This window comes from Pseudorasbora parva, chromosome 14 (genome assembly GCF_024679245.1).
Source record: "Pseudorasbora parva isolate DD20220531a chromosome 14, ASM2467924v1, whole genome shotgun sequence".
Taxonomy (NCBI): domain Eukaryota; kingdom Metazoa; phylum Chordata; class Actinopteri; order Cypriniformes; family Gobionidae; genus Pseudorasbora; species Pseudorasbora parva.
In genome coordinates, this window is record NC_090185.1 from 20,843,535 (window position 1) to 20,862,598 (window position 19,064).

At 39.1% G+C, this 19,064-nt stretch overlaps 1 protein-coding gene across 1 annotated transcript in view; it reads right to left on the reverse strand.

The window, feature by feature from the left end:
* The window catches only part of patj (PATJ crumbs cell polarity complex component), a 143,031-nt gene that overhangs the window by 87,601 nt on the left and 36,366 nt on the right, over positions 1-19,064 (reverse strand). Inside the window, 10 exon segments of the mRNA XM_067415824.1 lie at positions 289-360; positions 455-532; positions 1,662-1,758; positions 1,839-1,911; positions 2,283-2,579; positions 6,247-6,354; positions 6,699-6,908; positions 17,905-18,135; positions 18,489-18,557; positions 18,690-18,866. Of these exon segments, the coding sequence (XP_067271925.1) occupies positions 289-360; positions 455-532; positions 1,662-1,758; positions 1,839-1,911; positions 2,283-2,579; positions 6,247-6,354; positions 6,699-6,908; positions 17,905-18,135; positions 18,489-18,557; positions 18,690-18,866 (1,412 nt within the window).

Genomic DNA, 19,064 nt, shown 5'->3' on the forward strand with positions numbered 1-19,064 from the left:
CAGATATATATATATAAGATATAACATAAAACATATTTTGAATATAGAAGCTGGTAGTCAACAACAATAATTTATATTTTTATATAGTATTAAAATATTTATCCTTATAATATTAAGTTAAATAACTGTAAATGTATTATAAACATACAAATTAATTTTATTTTGGGAAGGTGTCAATTATATGTCACATCTTTTTCATAGACACTTCATTTTCATTATCTTAATTTTTGTTACTTTCACCTTTCTATTGAAATCTCAAACCACACACACACATTCAGTGTGTTTTACCTGCGTGGGGGTCCCCAGTGACTGAACGCAGGCGTCTCCTCACCTTCTCCCTCCTCTCTTTCTGGCAGATCACTGCAGAAAATACATATAATGTACAGTTATAATACATTCCAAGAACCAAATTATCAGTATCAATGATGAGTAATGTAGAAAAGTGAACTGCTACCGGTGGCCTCCTCTGATTGGACCAGCAGCGCCCTGATTTCTTCTCTTCCTGTTGCGAGAGGAAGTCCGTTGAGCAGATCTGCAGAGCAAGAGTGAAATATAAGAAATAGATGTATAACAGTCACAGAGTCATATTATAGACTGTGATTCTGACTTGATCACACTCACACACTCATTAATATATAAATTAAGGTCAACTGAGCTACATACAAAGCTAGAATGTACCAAAATGAACACTGAAATTATTAAATGAAATATATTATTGCATAGGTGATCTATAACAACAATAATAATAATGAGTTTAAAATTATCATTATTATTAGTGGTATAATAATTAATGATGTTATGTAATATATTTTGACAATTTACAATACATACAGTATATTTATTTATCTTTTAAATGTACAATTCAATAATATAATAAAAATATAATTAAACAAAATTCCCCATCTACACATCAATACTGTGCATTGAAAAAACATTAATTAATTTGCTATTAATTTTCAATTACATATTGTATGTGTACAAACCAAAAGGACACACACACACACACACACACACACACACACACACACACACACACACACACACACACACAACAGCTGGCCGAGTCTCAGCTGCGTTTCACACCAATTTGACACCATTCATTGTGTAGCTCAAAACGGCATTTTATATCCGTTTCTCACTTTTCTTCAATTTCTCTACCACACCTGGGTTATGGCGCAGTGGTAGCTCAGATTATCATAATTAACAAATTTTCATAATTAAGATAAGCATGATCATTTTCTAAAACTTGTAACATATCAAAAAGCATAAATCTCTAAGTGTATGCTGAACACCACAAACTCTTTAATTCGAGTATCTTATTTTAACATCTTTAAAAATTTAGTTTTACAACCGTCCTGTGAATAAGCACCACATTTGTCCAGCAGGTGCCGCTATGGATCCATTAGAAAACATGGTAATTAAAACTCCTCACAAGGCATCAATCTTTAGCTATCAAAAAAATGTATTTAAGAACTCATAGTTCTTAAATACATTAAGTTGTGTATTAGCTGGTAGAGAGATGTTTTTTGTACTCTCAAAAAATAAACCAATGAAAACAGGGTAATTTAGTTTGTAAACAGAGGTTAGTTGAGCGATAGATAGAGTTAGGCGTGTGCGTTTATTACAGATGAAGATTACTCAGATTGATACAGATTACTCACTCAGTGTCAGTGTCGGTCAAAGTGAGTTCTGAGCCTTCGTTTCGAGAGTCAGAGTCTGCCTCGCTGTCCGCTGCCTCTACCCATGAGGCCGACTGACCTGAGAACAGACGTATAAATATCACACTGTTCTGAACTGTACTTATTTAAATAAAGCTGGCTTTAAAGACAAGCACTCACTGAGGGGAATTTGTGGGAGCTGCATCTGAATCTTCTCAAAGCTGGTACAAAGATCATCGTTCACGTCAGCGAACTGTGGGAGCAACAACACAAGAGTTTCAATAATGCATTACGATTTTAATAGATTACAGAAAGGTGTCAGATCTTACATAAAAATAAACATGATGACAGCTATGGATTAATCTATAAAAAGTCTAGAAGTCATTTATTTAAAAAAAGTCCAGGTCATTAAAAAAAAATATTAATTTTGCATTAAGAAAATGTATTTGTTGCATTAACATAAATTAAAACTCATCGATGTGATGCAAAAAATACTTATTTTTATAATATACTGAATATATAAATTTAGTGTTACAAATATAAGCCAAAAGGTATTTGGACGCATTGTATGGCCTTAAAACCTCTTAAAATCCTCTTTGGCATCGGAGTTTCATTATGCATTACCTGTTCTTGCAAATCAGCTTGAGCGTTGAACTGGTAGAGGCTGGATGTTGCTGTTTTTTCCCGGGAACGACTCATCTCGCTGAGGTATGAAGGCATACTAGTGCCCTTGACCTTGGAACTCGCTTGATCCATCATGGTTTCCATCTCCTGCTCTTCATCATCTTCATCCACAGCCATCTCTCGCTCCAGGCCGGGCAGGAGGTCAACAGTGGTGAGGGGAGAGGCATAGCGGGGAGAGGCATCAAGGATCAGTTCCGGCTCCTCATCCAGGTCGTCAGATGAGACATTTCCAAATTCCTACCCACAAAGAACATGACATTTCAACTTCGATTGCATCTGTTTTTCAGAAAAAGCTAAGAATAGTAGGGAGAGTCATATACCACTTTTATGGTGCATTTTTCGAGCTTAGTAGTATAAATACACCTTTATTAGACAGAAAAGAGCAACGTAAATCTGCTTAAGATCTACTTTTGTGCTCAAGAGAAGACAGTCATAAAGGTTTGGAATGACATGAGGGTGAGATTTTTGCGTAGGCTATGCCTTTAAATGTAAATTTGTGTGGGATTTGAACCTACAACCTTCTGGTGACCAACCCATTGAGATGAAATGTTGATGCCCAAAGTTGGCCGACTTTGTAACTGTTTCTAAGGGGGTTAATTTTCAGGTGAATAATTCATTTAAATGCACACTGATAATAGTTTATAAACCAATTTCAGTGGAATTTGATTCTACAACCTTCTGGCGACCAACCAAAATCTTGAACCTCAAGGCCATATCAACCAAATACAAGAAGACATTTTCATATCCATATCTACATTTCTTAAAAACATCATCTGTAGTCCAAACGAGGCCCAGGAGGTTTACTACACAGTCCAAACTTTCCAGACTTTGTATTGGTTTCTGAAGGGGGTCAGTATTTTTCAGTGAAAGATCCCTTTAACCGCTCCCTTATAGTTTATAATCCAATTCTTGTGGGATTTGAACCAACAACCTTCTGCCTACCAACCTAAATCTTGAACCACAAGGCCATATCAATCGAATACAAGCTAGAATGTGCATATTAATATCAAAAGTGCTCAAAAACATCATCTTTAGGTCAAAACAAGGCCCAAGAGTTGTACCAAACCATTCTTGTGGGATTTTAACCTACAACCTTTTGCTCACCAACCAAAATGTTCAACCACAAGGCCACATCAATCAAATAAAAGCTAAAATGTTCATATTAATATCAATAGTGCAACATCATCTTTAGTCAAAACAAGGTTCAAGAGTTGTACCGAACTCAGTCCAAACCTATCCCACTTGGTTTCAGTTTCTGAGTCAATTCCCCCCATACCGAAACTCCTGATAGCGAAACCCTATGCTACTTTATACCCCTTTTAACATTCCTCCCCCTTAAATCATCCGCTAACAGAAACGTCTGATGTTGGAGGGGGCGTGTAAGGTAGAGACATCTCACCTCCTGCCTGTCTGCCGCATACAAAGCAGCTCTTTCTATCCCTGCAACAGGGTGCCGGAGCTCGTCCTCTTCTCCCTCTTCCACACACTTACGGATCATAAGAGCTGAAAGCGCACTTTTCCCCCGCGTCGCTCCAACAAGCCGACTCAGCGCCTTTCTCAACCCCCCCACCCTTGCGGAGAGCAGAACCAATTTGCCATGAAAAATGTGCAGAGTCTAAAATCTTAATGGTGCAATTAGTCTCGTTTTGAGTAGATTTACAGCAGCACTTGACTCGGCCGCCTCAATTACATCTTTGCTAAAATTCAAGGATAATATGGTACATTTCAAAGGCCCATAGAGGGGGTCATGCATCACATCCAAAAAGATCCCTCTCAGGAGGCTCGCTCATTTGTTCCTCTTTTACCTCGCCCTTTTTCCTTTCTCGCTTCAGTTCGTGCCCTCTTTGTTAATTGAACTATAGTAGGGTTTCCTTCCTACATATTGATGGACAAAAGTCTGTTTACAGATGTTTAGAGCAGGGCTCAAACTTTTTTCATGTCAAAGACCAACAACAAAACATTTACTTTAGCTTATTAACATCTGCTAACTTAACTAAATTTACTTGCATTTTTGTTAAAAATATATACATTTTTTTACAAAAAAAGACGAAAAAAGTTCAGACCCATCTATATTTGGCAAATTACCTGAAGCAAAATATATATGATTAATCATGATTAATCAATTCTAAAAAAAAAAGTTTGTTTATATAATATGTGTGTATATAATATTAATATATTATATGTGTGTGTGAGTGAGGGAGCATTTGTGTGTAATCTACAGTGAGGACAATAAGCATTTGAACACCCTGCTATTTTGCAAGTTCTCCCACTTAGAAATCATGGAGGGCTCCAGAAATCCAAAAAACACAATGTATGATTTTTTTAACTATTTATTTGTATGAAACAGCTGCAAATAAGTATTTGAACACCTGAGAAAATCAATGTTAATATTTGGTTCAGTAGCCTTTGCTTGCAATTACAGAGGTCAAACGTTTCCTGTAGTTTTTCACCAGGTTTGCACACACTGCAGGAGGGATTTTGGCCCACTCCTCCACACGGATCTCCTCTAGATCAGTCAGGTTTCTGGCCTGTCGCTGAGAAACACAGAGTTTGAGCTCCCTCCAAAGATTCTCTATTGGGTTTATGTCTGGAGACTGGCTAGACCACACCAGAACCTTGATATGCTTGTTATTCGCAATACATGGCCATCCTCTCCTTAATACAGTGCAGTCGCTCTGTCCCATGTGCAGAAAAACACCCCCAAAGCCTGATGCTACCACCCCCATGCTTCACAGTAGGGATGGTGTTCTTGGGATGGTACTCATCATTCTTCTTCCTCCAAACACGTTTAGTAAAATTATGACCAAAAAGTTCTATTTTGGTCTCATCTGACCACATGACTTTCTCCCATGACTTCTCTGGATCATCCAAATGGTCATTGGCAAACTTAAGACGGGCCTGGACATGTGCTGGTTTAAGCAGGGGAACCTTATGTGTATTACCAATAGTAACCTTGGAAACGGTGGTCCCAGCTCTTTTCAGGTCATTGACCAGCTCCTCTAGTGTAGTTCTGGGCTGATTTCTCACCTTTCTTAGGATCATTGAGGCCCCACGAGGTGAGATCTTGCATGGAGCCCCAGTCCGAGGGAGATTGACAGTCATGTTTAGCTTCTTCCATTTTCTAATGATTGCTCCAACAGTGGACCTTTTTTCACCAAACCCCTTGGCAATTTCCCCGTAGCCCTTTCCAGTCTTGTGGAGGTGTACAACTTTGTCTCTAGTGTCTTTGGACAGCTCTTTGGTCTTGGTCATGTTAGTAGTTGGATTCTTACTGATTGAATGGGGTGGACAGGTGTCCTTATGCAGCTAATGACCTCAAACAGGTACATCTAATTTAGGATAATAAATGGAGTGGAGGTGGACATTTTAAAGGCAGACTAGCAGGTCTTTGAGGGTCAGAATTCTAGCTGATAGACAGGTGTTCAAATACTTATTTGCAGCTGTATCATACAAATAAATAGTTTAAAAATCATATATTGTGATTTCTGGATTTATTTATTTTAGATTATGTCCCTCACAGTGGACATGCACCTACGATGACAATTTCAGACCCCTCCATGATTTCCAAGTGGGAGAACTTAGCAAAATAGCAGGTTGTTCAAATACTTATTTTCCTTACTGTATATATTAGGATGCTTTATTTTCAGCAAAGCTGAATTTTCAGCATGACTACTCCAGTCTTCATTGTCACATGATCCTTCAGAAACCCTTCTTATATGATAATTTGCTGCTCAAAATTGTGATCCATTTTTTTTTTTGATGATTTGAAGTATTTGATGATTACAAAGTTCAAAAGAACAGCATTTATTTGAAATAGAAATATTTTCAGTCAATTTAACCAACATTTTCTGAATAAAATGATACTCCCTGCAAGATAAGTGAAGTAAAGGTGTATTCTGAATACCTCCGGCATAGATGAGAAAGTGTGGCTGACGGCCTGCTTTGTCAATGGTTGCTCATCGGCACCCTCTACAGGCCAAGAGGACTGCTGCCCACTACTGCTGACCTGTGTCTATATAGTTCATAGAAACAAAAGAAGGCAAAATATCAATACAAAATAAACGGACATACCACATGTAACTCTTTTGTCAATAGTAGGAGCTAACTATTTAGCCACAAGCCAAACAACGGTTAATTATGCTTATATTACTGTAACCCAATTAATAATCATTATAAACGTCTGATTTACATGGCAGGCAGCATCATGACAAAAAAAAGCCATATTGTGAGTCTGTGAGAAATAAAGTGACTTGAGGATCATTAGTGTCAGGAAAACCTGAAATACCCACCAAACTTAAATATTCCCCCAAATAAACACCCCCAGCACTGAATGTTAATAGTGCCATAATGACATACCACCAGCGGTTTCCTGATTCCAAGGTAGACTATCCCAGGCAGTGCAGATTTCAGAACCTCTACGGCCTGGGCCAGAGAGCATGTGTCTAGATTGGTGTCATTGACGAAAACCAGCTGGTCACCCGGGAGGAGCCCACCGTGATTGTCCGCTACCCCTCCAGGCACAACAGAGCGGATGACGATAACAGAGCGTGCAACATCCAGAGGGTCCTGCAGAGGGCAATGCAGACCATAGCAAACACACAAACACAGGGGAAAACATGAGCTGAGTGGAGTGACCGTGATTTAACCTATACGTCACAGTCATATCAAAAAGCCGACGACTGTCTTGTGAGGTTTAATTTATTTGTTTAAATTAGGACACAAACATTTAAATCTGAACCAATGTAAGCAGAAAATTAAAACAATTGCAAACAAGCAGGCTTTGTTACTGTGGTCATTCCAGTTAAAAACCTAAATGTTATAAATTATACCTTTTGAATCAATTTTAAATATATCGGTCAAGAGTTTATATTTGTATCGTTTTTAAAATAAGTTTCTTATTATCATCAAGCTTGCAAATATTTTATCAAAAACATAGAAGAAAAAAATCAGCCCTATTGTGAAATATTGTTACAATTTAAAATAATGGTTTTCTATTTTAATATACTTTAAAATATAATTTATTTTTCCAGCCATTTATTTCAGCCATTACTCTAGTCTTCAGTCACATGATCCTTCAGAAATCATTCTAATATGATGGTTTATTATCAATTTTGCATAATATTTTTTTTTATAACCTGTAATACTTTTTCTCAGGATTCTTTGATGAATAAAACGTAAAAAAGAACAGCATTAATTAAAAATAGAAATGATTTGAAACAATATACACTACTGTTCAAAAGATTGGGGTCAGCAATTTTCTTTCATTTTTTTTTAAAAGAAATCAATACTTTTATTCAGCAAGGATGTGTATAACTGATCATTTTGTTATACATAGTAAAGACTTTCTATCTGTATTTTGAATAAATTCTGTTGTTTTTATATTTTTATTCATCAATGAATCCTGAAGTCCCCCCCAAAAAAATACAAAAATTAAGCAGCACAATGTTTCCAACACTGACAATAACTATCAAATCAGCATATTAGAATGATTTCTACACAATATCACGATAGTGACATGAAATCGCACTTCATAACCGAAATGACTCCGTGACCCACACATTAAAATCTACTTTCAAAAGAGCGTGATAAACTTGCTGAAAAGCCAAATGAGGCCAAGTTCCCACTCCAACAACCCAAGTGCCACAGTATCAATCACATCTCTGGGGAGCTCAGCCATAAAACTGCAATTCAACCGATTTGATGTCTCCAACAATATATTTCATGACCCATATGGGCGGTTTTTATGTGGCGTATGACAATATAAAAGTGATTAACAAGTAGTTATTTGAGAGTAAAAACTGAAGCGGGAGCGCAGTCATTAGTAATCTCATCTTTCTGCCCATGAACATTTACGACCAACCATGTCAAAAGAACGGCCGAACACCCAATCCTTGCAATTTTTGAGATTTCTGACATCTGTGGTTGACACCATCTTCGGACAGGGCCGCAAAAGACAGGTTTTAATTTGATTTTTTGATTTGATTTGATCAGAACAAGGGGATAACATATTATTAACGAGGAGTTTTAGCAATGAACTTTAGTGGAGGCCCTGATTGAAACTGCAGACAGCAGATTAGGAAATTTCACCAGGCCTAAACATAAAAAGTGGGTCAGCAAGCCCAACAATTACTGCCCCCTGATTACCCAGTGAGCCACTGCTGCACGGTAAGCAGACGAGAAGAGAAAAGCAATTTCAGAGCGAGAGGAACTGAGGCCTGCTAGAAGGGAAAGAATGAGGGGGGAAAAAAAGACAGGAAAAAGTTGGAGAGAGGATTTGAAGTTCCACTCCAGCTGGCGCTTTAGGAGGACACAGGCTGCATTGTCCGGCTGCCGGGTTCCAGCCAAGCATGCTTTGCTTTCCAAGCCCTGCTCTCATCCCACATGGCCAGTGATGTCAGTAGAGCAGCTTTTATACGGAAAAAAAGCCAAGAGGAACAGGCCAGCACAGGGGGCTCCTTATACGACAATACGTCACCTGCTCCGGGATAAAAACGCTGATCAATATTGATGTTCGCATGAGAGATGGAAAGAAAGACAGTTAGGTTGCTCCATTTCTTATTCAGGTTTCCATCCAAGTGTTCATATGATTTACATGGTGTACAGTACATGGCTCATTGGAAGAGTAGCGGTCTTCCATGATTCAGGTGCGAGGAACATCGCAGGATCCAAAGAAAACTAAATCGCAGAAGTTCCTGGCTGGTGTTGCACATTGCAAAATTTCCACACAACCATCGGCAGCTAAAAATAGCCAGACAGAATTGGATTCAATCAGTTTAGGGCAACGCTAACAGTTCCGTCATGATGTTTTCCTGTGGTCTACATAACCTCAATAATGGTCGAAACTCTCCGCCAGCTAACAGATGGGCATACGCATTGGCGGCCGGAATGGATCTCCCATATTTCTTGCTGGCTTAGGTTCACTAGTGTCTCCTCCAAGCGTTCCCTTTGCTGGCCTGCTTGTCGAACGGGTTGAAATTCTTCAGCGTGGTGTCAGGCGGACAGTAAATCTGCCGTTTTGCAGAAATCAACGGCAGGCCAAGTCATCTGTTTTGCTCCTGCGCTCTGCCTCAGCTTCAATCTTGCTGAACAGAATACCAGGAACTCCAGGATGTCTGTGTTGCTTTTTCTCTTTTAATCTTTCTTTTGGTTGTTCTGACCGTAGTTGTCTTGAGAAGAGAACCAAGGATTCCAAGGAAAAGCAAATTGCACAATTACATCAATTCCTCAAAACTATCCCACTAAAAGTCTGCTTTAGTATGTTTGCCTCGTATTATGCTGCTTTTCTTCAAAAAGTGTTTTGGAAACTAAAAACTAACGTCTGGTGCTTTTCACACCTTTTCATAGTTCCTAGAACTATTGGTGAAAGTATCTGCTTTTTGGCATGTTCACACCTCAGAAACTAGGGACGATTTTATTTCTAGGAACTTTTGGGGGCACTTAATTAGCTCCTACTTTAGAGTAGGGTCTAACCCATCACAATAGGAACTACCAATGACATAAGTGTAAGCTGACAGACACACGCAAAACACAGTCACCCGCCATTTAAAAAAAAAGATGTGTATACAGATTATAGCCTATATATTTGCTCCATAAACTAATTATACAAACATGGAAAAAAGCGATAGATGGACCTCTCAACCTTTACGCTAAGGAGAAAATCCAACACAACTTTACGGGGACCAAATACTTAGAAATACATGATTATATATTTCTGCTCAGCTTGCGACATTGGCCATCAATCACGTCAAACACAAATACTTTTTCATATTTTTGTCTACTTTCTTTGTATAACTGTTCTATCTAATAATGTATTAGACGCTTAAGTCACTTCAGAGTTTCTATTGGCGGTGCGAATGCAGCCAGTAAAATGGCCCCAGGGGAACTATCAGTTCTTGGGAACCAACCTGATGGCTAGTTCCTAGAACTACCCGGTGCGAAAACCCCTTGTGTCTGGGAAGAAGGCCATTTCAAATGATTCACAATGCATTTGATTGGAAAAGATTTGCTTTGACAATTGTTCACTTACTGTTTTCACACCACAAGCTATGGTGTTAATATTGCGAGGTGCTTTGAAGTCTTCACGAGGAGGAACAATACATCAGCCTTTGTGTTTTTTATAAAACTTACTGCAGTGGGCAGCTGTTTGACATAGGAACAGGTGGTATAGACAGTGCAGAAATGACAATGGCAGTAAATCCAAACAAATCTCCCTTGGATCTGCTACAAATATCGGAAGACACCATTAAGAAAACACCGACATGATGTTATATCAATTGTTCATGGCTGAAAAGTATAATGTATATCCTTCTTCAACATTTTAACATTTAGGATGGTGTTCTGCAGTCAATTTGGCTTAGCTTATTTAGCTTATTTTCCTCCAACGGTAATAAAATAGCCCTTGGTCAGTTTCTGCAGCTTCGGGCCACAGAATGAATAAACAACGATAAATAAATAATAACACACTGGGATGATTTATGACTCTCCTTTAAAACATTCACTGGATGAGACTAAATGCTGTATTGATGTGCAGGTTAGGCTCTTTGAACCATCGAAAATTATTCAAAAGTTTATTCTCTCAGATCTCTTCTCCTTGGACAGCATGAATTATTAGAGCCATGCATTCACATCCTACGTAACAAATACATCTGTTTTGCCCAGCGAGAGTTTGCAGCCCACAAAACTGCATTAATAGACGCAAGCACCTTCTGAGAACATTAAATTCTGCATGTTCTTCATGTTACAATTTCACACTACAAGTTTATTATTTTTGTGAACAGAGACATTTGTCTTTTTGAAGCCGATGCAGGGCCGACATCCAACTCAAACAGAGGGTTATGTTAAGCTACATTCCCTTTGGACAACTTACATCTACCCTTTGCAGAAGAGCTGCTCAATCATACTTCAGTTCAGCGTGGCTGCACCATGACTTCATACGCAAAATTCAATTGTTAGTGAGAACTTGTAGTAATGACTCTTCAGATCAGATGTCCTACAAGACTCTTCAGATCAAGATGACCTTCATTAATCTCCATTACCAGGATGGCTAGGACGACCAAGGGGGTCCTTCTCGTGTTGCCATGTAGTGCTTTTTACTTTGCAATCCCCTTTTTGTCAGAGCAAAAAAACCAAGCCGTGACTCCAAATGATTTTGCCGTCGCCACTTCACGTCACTCACGCAGTCAGGGGTGTCATTTAGGGAAGAAAAACTCCCTGGTTTCCAGCTGTCAGTGTGACCGTGGGCTTCCATCAATCTAGCTGCGGTTACAAGGTCTCCTTGCTTTGGGGGCAACTAGTGGTTGAGATGAGAAAGAAGAGAAGAAGGGTGGTAGAAGGAGGGGGAGATTGAAGGTTCTCGAAGGCTCCAAGCATGTCTGCAGGTCTTGACGTGGCCTTATCAACTCAGGCCTCTTACTGGAGAGAGCGGCAAAATCAATTTCCCCCTTGCAGACTAGAGAGGCCCTGGCCCGTCTGCCGCGGGAAACAGAAAAGAAGTCAAGAAGAAAGGTTGAGAGATTCTTCCTCCATTAGAAGACTGTAGAAGACCATACCCATCACTGCATTGTGGGAGTTGCCCACTTTAGTCTTTCTGGCAAATCCTTACAGCTCATACATTTATGGACATTTTAACACGTCTTTCACAACTCTGCAAATGTCTATACCCCCTCCTCCTTCTGAATCAATTCCCACCCATCATGCATCAGGCCCTCGGGTTGAAAAGCGCTAGTTTCGGTGCAGATAAGCAAACATACAAGGGCTAGGTGGAGGGGGCTCAGCTGGTGCAGAGCATGAAGACGTTGAGTTCGACCGAGAGGAAGCTGAACAGGTCAATATGGCTTCCAATAAACCCCAGGGTGCACCAGCAACTCTTCCAGAAGATCTGCAAAGTAAGCTTTAGTACTTCAGCCTCTTCGTGACAATGATCTATGATCCAAGTTGCAGGACTGTGAATTTCTTCTCCTCTCGCCTTGGTGGGGATGAGATCATCTCAAATTCAGACCATCGATGCGGTATTGATGCAGTTCGTTTGTACTTGTTCATGGTGCAAAAACAAACAAAAAAACCCTGCGTATGATCTCATAATAGCAATAAAAAAGAAAAACAAAGGACTTTGAGTCAGCAAAACTTTTTTTTTTTTCTTGCTCGGAGCTTATGGACTCTGTCCCCAGTTCCCTCGTCTCTCCTCTATCTTCATTCCTTCATTTGCCAGAGAGATGAAGAGAAAGGAAGAATTTAAGGGATCACTGCTCAGGTTATCGCCATTAAGCAGCGATGTAATGTCGCAGCGGCCCCCCATCACTCACGGCAGTCTCTGACGAGGAAAGACGCATACCTTACCATTAAAACACGATCCCCATTCTCCATGATGCGGCAGCCATTTATTACAGTCCTGATGAAGTTGCGAAAGAATGGGCATGCTCCCGCCAATACTATTTCCCTGCATGAAATCAATTGAAACCCATGGCTGGATAATATAAAACACGAGGCGTCCCACAGGAGCGGTGGAGAGCAGGACTGCGGGAGAGGTTCTGCATTCTAAGTGGCCTCATTACATGATCACTTCTGATTCAGGATCAACGTGCAGTTATGTACTAACCCTGATTAGAGGGCTAATGAAGGAAGGAGGAAAGCAGCTTTTCGTACTAAGTGAGCAGAGCAAAGGGTTTGACGGTTGGCCCAGGGCCAGATAAACAGCGGCGGCCCGAGTCGGAAAGGTTTCACTGCTTTCTTTTGTTGAATGTCCAAAGACTTGGGACATCAACGCACGTTTCCTGTGATCGCACTTTGGTAAAGACCAGGGGGATTCATTGATTCCAGTCTACTTTCTCCTTTTTCCCCCTGCTTAAAGGAACGCTGATAGAAAATGTGTTAATGGCACACTTTACTTGGCATTGAAATTATAGATAAATGGTACTGTTTTTAAACAAAATGTAACGTTATGGTCTGATATTAGTTATTTTGTCTATTTATTACAGTTTTTGCAAGGCAGCAGTTTTTTTTTATTAAACATTAAGGTCAGGGTGTGTTCCAAACAGCAGACGTATAAAACTTCTCCCTATTCATTTATTCTAATTAACTTAAAGTTTCCAAGCAAATAAATTATTTTTGGGATTTTTTGTTGTTTTATTTAGTTGTTGTTCTTTGCAAACTTTTTTTGAGTTTGTTAAGAGTTTGTAATTAAACCTTTCTTATATCTGTTTGCATGCTGAATTGTGATTGATTGGTCTTGTCTTTACTGCATATTATTATATATTATATACACACACATTTATAGCTGGTTTTACTGTTTTTGTAACATGGTAACTGTTTCGATTCCTAAATGTAATTGAGTAGACTGAAATACTTGGTGATAAGTACACCCAAAAATGAAAATTACCCCATGATTTTTTTCACCTTCAAGCCATCTTAGGTATATATGAGTATCTTCTTTTGGACTAACACAATCGGAGTTGCCCAGATTTTAAGTCCAAAAACAAAAGTGCATCCATCCATCAAAAGTAATTCATACGACTCCAGGGGGTTAATAAAGTTCTTGTGTAGCAAAGCGATGAGTTTTTGTAAGAAAACTATCCATATTTAAAACTTTATAAACTAAAATAACTAGCTTCCGGCAGATGGCCTATGCAAGTCGACTTATGGCAAAAGAGTAACCCCTGATGCGATGTACGACAGAGGATGTAAGGGTGTTTTCACTTGGTCCTTTTCAGGGGTCTGAGCGCGGTTCATGTGATTTTTGACCCATGTGTGAACACTCCAAACGATCTCAGAGAGCTTTAAAGCGAACCAAGCCGAGACCATCTCGGGAGGTGGTCTGGGTACGGTTCGATCTCATCTTATGGTACGGTTCGCTAAAAACATTCCAATGTTCCAATTGGAATTCCAATGTAGTTTGGTCATCAGATGTCTCCGTACAAATCGGCTGTTCATTACGGCTGATTCTTCTGACAAATCTCTACAAATGATTAGTTCACAACATACACTTGTTTATTGCAATTTCAACCGCTTCCAAACTAAGATGTGGCTGCGCACCTTGCCAGTTTAAAATAGAGTTACGAGCGCACCCACCTAGTGCATGGTTTTGTATTCAGTGAACGTAAACATCTGCATTACTAGCCTAATATAAGAATCAGTGGAGTACATCATACAGTGAAGAATATGCAGTTTTATTTTTTCATGTGATTATTCCATTTCTTACTTGAATGCTGCTTTTAGGCATGCCTGGAAAATTTAAAACAGTTTATTTAATTTGCATCTTTATTATGTTATTGTACAGTTTATTTTTTGTGTGCTGATGTATGATGTTATCATTGTCTTCTACAATAAAACATAAATAAACATGAATCTAGGAAAACAATTCAAAATAAATGTTAGTTACAAAGGTGGATTTGCGATAAAGCTAGTGTAAGAATTTGTAGTATTGCAAAAAATTATTATATTTTTGTGTAAAAAGATAAAAGACTTAATTCAACAGCATTTGTGGCAATGTCATAAAACTAATAAGAATCTTTACAAACAAATATCTTGGTTACTGAGGAACAAACAATGTAAGTAAATGGAATCAAAGGTTGAAGGACATGTGTCAGCGTCAAACACTGAACTGGACTAGATCTAAAAAGCAACATAAAGGGGTCCGAGACCACATTCCTACTAAAGTGGACCGAAAAAGGATCAGAGTCCTCTTTTAAGGACAGGGACAGTGTGAATGTAAAGAGAACTGGGTCCTTTTTCACTTGGTTCACCTCTTGGTCCACTCAAAGGAGTCTAAATTCATTTTTTTTAAAGAGGAGCCAAGTGTGAAAACCCCCTAAGCTAAAGATACGTAAGCTTTGACATCTAACGGTTAAAACTAATAGGGCTGGACAAAAACTCAAGCTCCTTATTCTCTTATATCTTTAAAAATTCTTATTTTAGACTTCTAATTCGTGACCGGTGTTTTGTTTTGCTGTATCCTCTGCGCGTCAGCGCTCGTCAATTTGTCATGCGTCAGGACAGGTGTTACTCTTCCACTGTAAATCGATGTGTAAGGCCGTGTCTCGGAAGCTAGATATTTAATAAAGTTTATAAAGTTTTAAAAATGGATATATTTCTGACACAAACGCATCACTTCGCTTCATAAGGCCTTTATTAACCCCCCCGGAGTCGTATGGATTACTTTTTTGATCCACTGTCATTTTAAAGCTTGGAGGAGCAACAACATTTTTAATATACAGTGGCTTGTGAAAGTATTCGGCCCCCTTGAACTTTGCGACCTTTTGCCACATTTCAGGCTTCAAACATAATGATATGAAACTGTAATTTTTTGTGAAGAATCAACAACAAGTGGGACACAATCATGAAGTGGAACAAAATGTATTGGATATTTCAAACTTTTTTTAATAAATCAAAAACTGAAAAATTGGGCGTGCAAAATTATCCAGCTCCCTTAAGTTAATACTTTGTAGCGCCACCTTTTGCTGCGATTACAGCTGTAAGTCGCTTGGGGTATGTCTCTATCAGTTTTGCACATCGAGAGACTGAAATTTTTGCCCATTCCTCCTTGCAGAACAGCTCGAGCTCAGTGAGGTTGGATGGAGAGCGTTTGTGAACAGCAGTTTTGAGTTCTTTCCACAGATTCTCGATTGGATTCAGGTCTGGACTTTGATTTGGCCATTCTAACACCAGGATATGTTTATTTTTGATCCCTTCCATTGTAGATTTTGCTTTATGTTTTGGATCATTGTCTTGGAAGACAAATCTCCGTCCCAGTCTCAGGTCTTTTGCAGACTCCATCAGGTTTTCTTCCAGAATGGTCCTGTATTTGGCTCCATCCATCTTCCCATCAATTTTAACCATCTTCCCTGTCCCTGCTGAAGAAAAGCAGGCCCAAACCATGATGCTGCCACCACCATGTTTGACAGTGGGGATGGTGTGTTCAGGGTGATGAGCTGTGTTGCTTTTACGCCAAACATAACGGTTTGCATTGTTGCCAAAAAGTTCAATTTTGGTTTCATCTGACCAGAGTACCTTCTTCCACATGTTTGGTGTCTCCCAGGTGGCTTGTGGCAAACTTTAAACAAAATGGCTTTCTTCTTGCCACTCTTCCATAAAGGCCAGATTTTTGCAGTATACGACTGATTGTTGTCCTATGGACAGTCTCCCACCTCAGCTGTAGATCTCTGCAGTTCATCCAGAGTGATCATGGGCCTCTTGGCTGCATCTCTGATCAGTCTTCTCCTTGTATGAGCTGAAAGTTTAGAGGGACGGCCAGGTCTTGGTAGATTTGCAGTGGTCTGATACTCCTTCCATTTCAATATGAATCGCTTGCACAGTGCTCCTTGGGATGTTTAAAGCTTGGGAAATCTTTTTGTATCCAAATCCGGCTTTAAACTTCTCCACAACAGTATATCGGACCTGCCTGATGTGTTCCTTGTTCTTCATGATGCTCTCTGCGCTTTAAACGGCCTCTGAGACTATCACAGTGCAGGTGCATTTATGCCAAGCGGCAACCTCCCGCGATCTCTCTTGAAGCCAATACGGAAGTAATGTAAACTGCAATTCCTCAACTGGCCACTAGGGACAGGCTCCAGAAGGGAGCAGAATCTCATTGAGCCCCATGTTAAAATTCTCAACTTTAAAGCAGAAAAAAACATGTTTACAGTCTGGTACAAATTGTGGTTTTGGCTTATAAGGCTAATTTTGAACTTCATGACAACTCTGAGGGGGGTGAATTTTTTTATAACTCATTCGTTTCCGTTATATAAAGCCTTAAGGTTCTGCATAATTAAGGGCGTGGTTACAAGTGGATAGCCATTTATCCGCCGTCTATAGTTATTGCGTCACCTCAGCTCAGCGCACATCCCGCCTTTTTGCCCATTTTCTGTTATCCGGGAGTGACACGCGTTGACTCGCTCCCAAGATGGCAACGCCCAGCTCGCCTCTACTTTACGCTTCAGAACGGCTTATCAGAATCCTATGGGTGACGTCACGGACACTACGTCCATATTTTTTTACAGTCTATGATTTATACGGAGACTTGATTACACACAGGTAGATTCTATTTATCATTACTAGTCATTTAGGTCAACATTGGATCATTCAGAGATCCTCACTGAACTTCTGGAGAGTGTTTGCTGCACTGAAAGTAAAGGGCCCGAATAATTTTGCACGCCCAATTTTTCCGTTTTTGATTTGTTAAAAAAGTTTGAAATATCCAATAAATTTCATTCCACTTCATGATTGTGTCCCACTTGTAGTTGATTCTTCACAAAAAAAATTGTTTTATATCTTTATTTTAGAAGCCTGAAATGTGGCAAAAGTTCGCAAAGTTCAAGGGGGCCGAATACTTTCGCAAGGCACTGTAACTCTGATTGTATTCGTCTTCGAAAAATTCATAAACACCTACGATGGCTTGAGGGCAAGTAAATCATGGGGTAAAATAATTTTTTGGGGTAAACCATCCCTTTAACTCTATTTTTGCTTTGCAAACACTTCTTGAAAGGCAAATCTTTTTCCCCCCATGATATGTCTTAGATAAATATATAGAAAAAAGGTCAAAAAGAAAAAAAGAAATGAGGTAATTCCCCACCTGATAGTCTAGTATGCTGAAGCCTAGACCTCGCTCTCCTTTCTCTAGTTCTAGCACCTGCACATTTGGAGACCATAGAGCCAGTTCTGCTTCATCCTCCTCCTCCTCTTCTTCTTCTTCTTTTTCTTCTTCATCATCCTTCTCCTCTTCCAAATGCTTTCTCTCAGGGGCCCTTGACTCTAGAAGCTTTCCTTCATCTACCTCCCGTTCCCATGCCAATGCCTGACTGTCCTAAAAAGAAAAGCACAACTCATGGTGAGCTAGCAGTAGTTCTCAGTTGGTGGGTTGTGACCCAAAAATGTGTCTGTTCTAATGAGGGTTAATAAATAAATCAACTGCTCAAATCAAACAAACTACAAAAGACAACTTGATCATGTTACCAATTTTTCATATAGTAATTGAAATTACTGAGATTCAAATAATAAATATAATGAATTATACAATATAATGAATTAAATAATGATTTTTTTAAACATATTTTTTATAATATACTCAATTTAAAATCTAGATCCTAAAGCAAAAGTATTAGAGAACCACTGAACTAAAATTCAGTAGCAATGTTTTATTAGTGGATATGGACAAACCTGTAACTCTTCCCTCAAACTGTTGCGTAGACTTGTATCTTTGGCCAACATGGAGAGATTATTCTCAATCTGTAAATTGAATACAAAATGAGAAAGCATATTTTATTTCGCAGTTCTTTTTAAAGTATTGGCATTTTTTTACTCATATTTAGCGGTTGTTTGGTGTTAATTTTGGACCCTGTGCATGCATGTTTCTGTTACCTGCTCCTGTAAGCTGACTGAGGGGCTGGATGAGTGCCACTCTTCAGATTCAGGCTGGTATTCGCTGCCCTCTTCAGCGAGCCGTCTGCAGCAAACCAAAGTAAAGGGAGGAGGAACCTCTCTGAGAAATGCAACAGCCTCTCGCCTAGACTTCCCATACAACTGCACGGCATTTACCTGCAAAAACAATAAATATTTTATTGGGAGTAACTTCACTTATAAAGAATATGTAACTGCATTGTTTCCTTGATCAGTCAGTAGGGGTACTAAAAAATGGTAATTTATAAACTGTAAATCTTTTTATTTGACAAGGATAAGACAAAAGATAAAGACAAAAAATAAAGACAAAAAACTATATTAACAATGTATTGGGTG